Below are 7,975 nucleotides of genomic sequence, written 5' to 3'. Positions count from 1 at the left end.
GACAATTGTTTCTGTTGCTCACTCGAGGCCTGACATGGTTCTTCTTGACTTCGAGAAGCGAACTATGTTCGTTATCGAATTTTCGGCACCAGCTGACAAAAAAATCATAGCCAAGGAGAATGAAAAGAAAGAGAGGTATCGAGACCTTATAAGGGAGTTGCAACGCTTTTACCCGGAATATTCTGATAAACTGATCGTCCTTATCATCGGCGCTCTTGGAGGTGCCAAGTTTTCACTTGCTAATGGCCTAAAAAGCATCCTTGCGTGTCAACAATATGCTAGAACACTTGCGGGAAAAATGCAGAAGGCGGTTGTCCTTGGGTCGCTCCGTTTTCTTAGAGTGCACGAGGCTTTTGCTGGATCGTCGTATTGATTCCTTTACAGACTAACCACCTATCTCACGGTTGTGAGACGTGGTTGTGGCTGAAATTTTACCGCGATTTCGCTGGAAGCGGGTGCCCTTATGACAAATTTTTAATTGTATATATTCCTGGCTCTCACCCAGGAGGCTCGGGTTCGATTTCCGGTATCGGAACCATTCGGTTCGGTTTTGATTCCTCTAGAATCAAACCGAAGGGCCTATGACAAAGCCACCGAACGCGTCCTCGGGTTGCGGATAGAGGGTCCCTGTACCAAGGGTTCCTGCTGAATATGCTTACAAAAATAAATAGGCAGTCGCGGACAATTGTCCAGGGGTAGTTCCAAAGGAATTAACCCCCAAGCGGAGATGTGAAAACCGTGCCGAAAGCTGAATGGCACCCGGGTGAGGTGTCTAGAACGGTGACTCTGGGATACCAGGCGACCTCTCAGAGTACGCAGCCTTATCCTTGCATGCGGGGTTCTACAAGGATGGACGAACCCGTTTCCCTAGCTTCTCGTGGGACCAACAATGACAATACCAAACATAGTTGTAGTAAGTGCGGTTCAAAACAACAGAACGCGCAGGGCTCCGGACAATGTGTCGGCCAACAATGCCGACCAATCAACTTGCCATAAAGATAGGCTGGGCAGGACAGTACGCGTCCCGCATTCAGTGTGTGATTGACTAAATCACATCTGGCAGGAATTTTACCGCCAAGGTTCGAAAGTTCGCGCGCGAACTTCGGACCCGTTATCACACACTTAACAAGTCAAAGCTGCTGACCATCAGGCAGCATATTGTTGAGAGAATACGGATACTATATGATGCTGAGAGAAGTCTAGAGCGGAGGAAGAGGTGGGTCAGAGAAAATCAATAGTTTCTCTCTGACCCATCTCGACTCTTCCAAGACCCTCCAGTTACTGTCGAACACCCACCCAAACCAGAGGAGGTCGAAGTATTTTAGAGAGAAGTCTACGAAGTTCAGCATAGACTGGACGAAGACTCAGCAAATATAAATGTCTTCAAGGAGTTATGTGTTGCCCTCATAACACCTGATAAAGAATGCCCACCCATCATTACCGAGGAGGTGAAAAAAGTATTAAGAGGGATGAACTATTCTGCACCGGGACCAGATTGTATCAGAACCTTGTGGTGGAAGAAGTTTTCTTCAACCCATCAGCATTTGGCCCGTACTTTCACCTCATATTTGAAGTCGGTAGAGCCGATGCCGGAGTGGTTGATGGGAGGGCGAACAATATTCCTGCCGAAAATAGGCAACTTAGCTGACTCGAAGAATTACAGGCCAATAACTTGTCGGAACAGGCTTTATAAGATATTCACAGCTATCCTAAATGATAGGATTGTGCGGGCGATTGAACCTGTGTGGCAAGAAATATATGAACGAGGCTCAAAGAAAGGCGTAGCCGGATGTCGGGAGAACCTGCTCATCGATAGATGTGTCTGCAAAGATGCAGCATTCCACCAGCGTGACCTATCGATGGCCTGGATTGATTATCGGAGAGCTTTCGATTCGACCTCCCATAGACTTATCATCTGTCTTTTGGAAATCTTAAAGGTTCATCCGCAAATAGTTAGGTGCATAGAGAGATTGATGCCGCTTTGGAAAACCAGATTTACTATCTCGTCTGGAATAAATCATGTGACAACTAACAAGGTCACCTTTCAGAGAGATGTCTTTCAGGGCGACACCATGAGCCCACTCCTCTTTTGCCTTACATTATTGCCACTATCTCTAGCACTTCCCCATTCCGACGGGTACTTGTGCGGCAAACATGCAGATCGAAAGTACAAGGTCACTCACGTATTTTACATGGACGATCTTAAGATCTATGCTAAAAACAAAGAGCAACTACATCTAGATCTAGGGATTGTCGAATGCTATACTAAGGAAATTGGAATGGAATTTGGGATAGACAAATGCGCCAAGGTTTATTTGAAGCGAGGAAATCTTAATGGCATCCCTGAAGATCCTGAGCTCGTTGATAGAAGCGCTATACGACAGCTTTGCGCTGGAGAGACTTATACATACCTGGGCGTACCACAGAGCAAAAAATCGAAAATTCTCTGTACGGATATTCATAGTCTTCAAAAAGACGAATAATTTATGCTAATTACTTTTTTGGTTCGAGCCAAAAATTACCAGTATAGGATTTACAAAATTAAAAAAAAAAAAAAACACGCGAAAATTAACATTTTAAGCCACACTATGAAAAAATGTCGCAAACTCCCGGTCGTTTTGTCTAGTTGACATTTTTTGAGTTAAAGTACAAAAACTGTCACATCTCTGAAATTTATTGAAGTTTTGAAAATACTTTTTTATAATCATTTAAAGAAGTCTGATATTCACATATTTAATCCATGGTGTATGTTGATTTAATTGATAGTTTTGTTAATTTAATTAAAAGTTTATGATAAAAACAATAAAATAGCGTTTTAATGAATAAATATTTCTATAGTATATTTTTTTGGTAATCATATAGTACTCGTTACAAAAAAATTGTGAAATTATAAAAAATATACTGTAGAAATGGGTTTTCGTTAGAACGCTCTTTTATTGTTTTTTCTCGAGAACTATAAATGAAATCAACAAACGTACAGCCTCAAAATTCGGACGCGATTGCCATTCTCATAAAGGGCCTAAATGGGATTTATTAGAATTATAAAAAGAAATGTGAGGTGCTGTCCGTCATTTTGAATATTTTTGTCTGATTTCCCAACATATGTCATCTAAATATTATTATCTCGGCTTGGACGAAGTCGGTATTTGGATAAAATGTCAATATTTTGTTTGATAATCAAATTGGAGAGAACAACAGAGAAAAATTGCAGTGATGCTCAGTGTACCCATGTGTGGATTTTCGCAGCACTCTCCATCGACCCTCATAAAACTCCCGAGGCAGACTCCCTGGAGCGCATTAAATTGCTTGTAAATAATAACCGTTTCATTGTTATGAGATGCAGACCAGTTACAAAAACTGAAATCAGAAAGATATGACCCTTTGCCGAAAACTTGACATTACTCCCTCAATCTGAATAATGAGTATTTAATTAAAAAGTATTGATTAAAAAGTCGTATTAACTTCAAATAATAGGCATTACTAAATTAATTATAATTTTTCTAATTAATCTTGTGAGAAAATCTTACTAAAGCAGTTAGTAAACGGCTTTGCTCGAGAAAAATAATCATTTTCATTTCGTGCACTTGAATTAATAATGAACATTGAGATAAGCTGAAGATGTTTATATTTCATTCAAACAGAAAATTTTGGTTAAAGATGTGAGTGGTAAATACTTTATCTATATATAAACGGACAAAATTATTACAATTTTATGTTTTTTGAATTGCAGATTTTCACATCTTATTGTTCAGTAAATATCACTTCGCGAGTTTCCATGTTCGAATTCAGGTTTTTGGAAAATATATAAATAAAAAAGAAACACCGAATTTTGGTAATAACTCCACCTACGTTTATTGCAGGTAGGCCTTCAATCATTATATAATTTTCACATCATCTTTTCAATGCATAACAATTTATACTTGAAAAACTGCTGTCCACATTATTCTTATTTTCTGAGCGCTTTATTCACACTTGTAAAAATTTCATTTCGTCTCTTGTGGCATTTTTCGTAAAAAATTTTATTTTAGCTTTTGTGGCATTTTTCAAAAATTTAAATTTTTTGTTTAGAATGTTAGTTTTTACGAGAAAACCAAACACTACGCGTGTTATTCGAAAATTATTCATAACAAATTTGTTTGAGTTTTCACTCGTTTTGTATGAGCAATTTTTGTCCACTCATGTTTTTTATAGCTTGCGTCGTTTCTCCAAAAAATTCACTGTTTTTATTTTGAAAGTTTTTTACGATTCAAACAAAAACTGCGCATCCTATCAAAATGTAATTAATGACATTTTTGTAGCTCTTTTTTTCATGAACAACTTTTGTCTTGTACATATTTTTATGGTGCACAATTGTACATGATTCGTTTTCCTTTTCGTATCATGGGCAGTTTTACCGCGAAGTGTAAATTTCGATTTTTCATTATTTTTTGTGCGACGAGTATTGCATTGTCGATGTTTCGAAAAAATTTAAAAAGTTGTTGCGATAATCTTAACGGCTTTCAAGCAGCAACGTTCTTTTCATCAAAAAAAGCCATAAGGCTAAATCGATCGAGTTTCCGAGTCCAAAATTTTATTGTGTTATTTTTAATGCTGTTTTTTTACAAATGAATCAAAAAGTTCGAGTCATATAAGACAGTGCAATATTAATGCAATATTGATTACATCAAAAATAATGAAAAATCGAAAATTCTACTTTGCGGCAAAACTGCCCAAGATACGAAAAGGAAAATGAATTAAGTACAATTGTCCACCATAAAAAGATGTAAAAGACAAAAGTTGTTCATCAAAAAAGGGCTTCAAATATGTCATTGATTATATTTTGATAGGATGCGCAGTTTTTGTTTAAATCGTAAAAACTTTCTACATAAAACAGTGCAATTTTTTCAGAAACGGCACAATCTATGAAAAACATCAACGGACCAAATTTACTCTGACAAAAAGAGTGAAAGCCCTTACAAACTTGATATGAATAATTACCGGATATGACGCGTAGTTTTTTGTTTCTTCGTGAAAACTAACATTCTAAATAAAAAATTTTAATGTTTGCAAAATGCCACACACATCATTAGCCGCATTTTTTGTTTTGAATTAAATATGAACATCTTCATCTTATCCTCAATGTACATTATTTAAGATTCAAGTGCACACAATAAAAATATTATTTTTTATTGAGCAAAGTCGTTTACTAACTGCTTTAGTAAGATTTCCTCACAAGATTAACTAGAAAAATTATCATAATTTAGTAAGGTTCATTATTCGAAGTTAATAAGACTTCTTAATTAGTACTTTTTAATTGAATACTCATTATTCAGATTGCGGGAGTAGTAGATGTCCAGTTTTCGGAAAAGGGTACATTATTCTATATAGTTCAATGTTTTCATGAATCTTTTTTTCAATTTCTTCAAATTATGTCAATAAATTAATTCTGCTAATTACAAATGAATCAAGCCATATCTTACAGATTATATCTCACAGCAATTCAGTGCGCTACAGGAAGTCTGCCTCGTGAGTTTGACGAGGGTGGATGGAGAGTGCTGCGAGAATCCACTCACGGCTGCACTGATCGTCACTGCAATTTTTCTCCATTATTCTCTCCAAATTGATAACTAAACAAATATAAACATTTAATCAAAAAACCGGCTTCGTCCATGCCGAGAGAGTAATATTTAGATGAAGTATGCAAGAAATCAAACAAAAATATTCAAAATTGCGGACAAAATCTTACATCCCTTTTTATCATTCTACTAAATCCCCTTAAGGGTTAAAGCGAATACAACATTCGCTCGCTACGAACGTAAATAGGCAGGAGTGCATGCATATTTTCTTTAGGATTTGCAAGCATGACGTAACTTGATGCAACTAACGCGCCGAGTGCGGCCCTACTATAGGTTGTCACGCGTGAGTGAGCAACTGCCCCCCCCCCCTCTTCAAACCCGCTACTGCTTTATCACGAAACCGTCGCGGCATCAATTTCGGAACGACGTAAATGGAACGACGTTTAATGAGATTCCCAGTGTATCATCTAATAAGGCCCAGGTTTGAGTTCGCTAAGATAAATTTTTTGTTTTTGTTTTTAGATACACATAAGATAGAATGCCCTGAATATGTCAGGTTAGAAGGTGAGCTCTAAAATTAAAAAATGATAAAAAAGAGCAAACTTACTCTTGCTTATTGCGTACATTTTTGCAAGAAAAGTATGTGCTTTTTTCGACAAGCTTTTGAACTTTTAAACTAAAATGTACGTAAATCACAAATTAATTATTTAAAGTTGAGCTACGAAATTAAATAAATTGTATCTTGGAAAGCCTTAAAGTGATCTGGACTAGAAATCCTCGCATAAATCGCTGCTCTGTTAAAAATTTTCAATAGCAATTTTCTGCCAGGGCAACAGAATTTGTTTAAGCGCTTATGCCTTTTCATTGCAGATTTAATTTACTGTGTTAACATGTTTATAATCAATTGAAAAGCATTTTAAGCATATTTATTAATGACTTTTTAATTTATGTATTGTATTTTTATTTGATTTAGGTACGTTGTTTTGACGACGAGTGGAGGTATTATGGATCACGAGGAGGCTAGAAGAAAACATCTTGGTGGAAAAATTCTAGGATTTTTCTTCTAATTAAACAATAAAAAAGGAAAAATGTATCAATATTTGAATAAGAAAAATTAAATATTGATATGGAGTCTTTGTTTCTTTGTCTGTTTAGTAGCGTTTTAAACAATACGTATTAACTGACTGCTTGCTCAATGATGATTCCGACAAAACTGAAAAATCAAGGGTTTATCTAGAAATACGTGCAAAAAAAGTCACATTCGTAGTTTTAGAATGTATCCAAGCAAATACCAGAGAAATTATGAACTCCAAATGTCACGTTTGAGTTATAACACAATCCGAAATCTGATGCATAGTTTTATTTTGTCTTTGTATAGACTATTGAATATATGTTATATTACATATTATGTTTTTATTTGTCTTTTTATTTTTACATGTAAATACGAGTATACGTATTTACGTTAGTTTTTTAGGCTTTGGCTGATTGACATTCTTTTAAGGACGAATTCATTGCTGGTATACGCCAGTGCAGGATAAACGAATGCGCTATAAATCTAAACGGTTGGGTTGTTGAACGCCACATTTTAAGCACATGATCTAAATGCAATAATACCGGACGGTTCAGCTCGATTTTTCTCGAAAAGATCCTTTTTGTTGGTGTATTTTGTAATTGAAAATAAAATGTTATTTCTCGCTCTAAAGTCACGCGAGCTATACGGTGAAACGGTAGTATAGTCAAAGATATTGTAAACGTAGATGCGGTGCGGGCTTAGTTGCCCGCCATAAATATAGACGGCGCGTCCGGCGAAAAAAGTCACTTCCTCTCTACACACCGCCACCCGTAGATAGCACCAAAGATATTAGGTTTCTGCTGAATATGGTTACAAAAATAAATAGGCAGTCGCGGACAATTTTCCAGGGGTTGTCCCGAAGGAATTAAACCCTAAGCGGAGGTATGAAAACCGTGCCGAAAGCTGAATGGCACCCGGGTGAGGTGTCTAGAACGGTGACTCTGGGATACCGGGCGATCTCTCAGAGTACGCAGCCTTATCCTTGCATGCGGGGCTCTCCAAGGATGGACGAACCCCTTTCCCTAGCTTCTCGTGGGACCAACAATGACAACACCAAACATAGTTGTAGTAAGTGCGGTTCAAAACAACAGAACGCGCAGGGCTCCCGACAATGGGTCGGCCAACAATGCCGACCAATCTAGAGCTGGGGGAGCCAATGAAAATGGATTCAATGCGATGGATCGGTGGGATCTCGCGACTGTTGGGTGGACGGAGCAACTGAATCACGACTTGCTAGAGTGCTACGATGCGAGTGTGGCCCCTGAACGGGGTTACACGGCACGGCTGCATGCTCTGTGGTGCGAGAAACACCCGAAGCTATAGCACTTTTTGCAGCAACGTCTGCGAA

General features: G+C 37.6%; 1 protein-coding gene across 2 annotated transcripts in view; it reads left to right on the top strand.

The window, feature by feature from the left end:
* LOC117169521 (40S ribosomal protein S15Aa) overlaps nt 1–6,686 on the top strand; it is a 29,690-nt gene extending 23,004 nt beyond the window's left edge. For both annotated transcript variants that reach the window (XM_033355952.1, XM_033355944.1), the window contains exon 4: nt 6,529–6,686. In XM_033355952.1, the coding sequence (XP_033211843.1) occupies nt 6,529–6,622 (94 nt within the window). In that variant the 3' untranslated portion in view covers nt 6,623–6,686. The remainder of the gene's footprint in view (nt 1–6,528) is intronic.
* The last annotated feature ends 1,289 nt before the right edge of the window (nt 6,687–7,975 follow it).

This window comes from Belonocnema kinseyi, chromosome 1 (genome assembly GCF_010883055.1).
Source record: "Belonocnema kinseyi isolate 2016_QV_RU_SX_M_011 chromosome 1, B_treatae_v1, whole genome shotgun sequence".
Taxonomy (NCBI): domain Eukaryota; kingdom Metazoa; phylum Arthropoda; class Insecta; order Hymenoptera; family Cynipidae; genus Belonocnema; species Belonocnema kinseyi.
The sequence above is the reverse complement of the archived record's forward strand: the minus strand, read 5'-3'. Positions and strand labels throughout refer to the sequence as shown.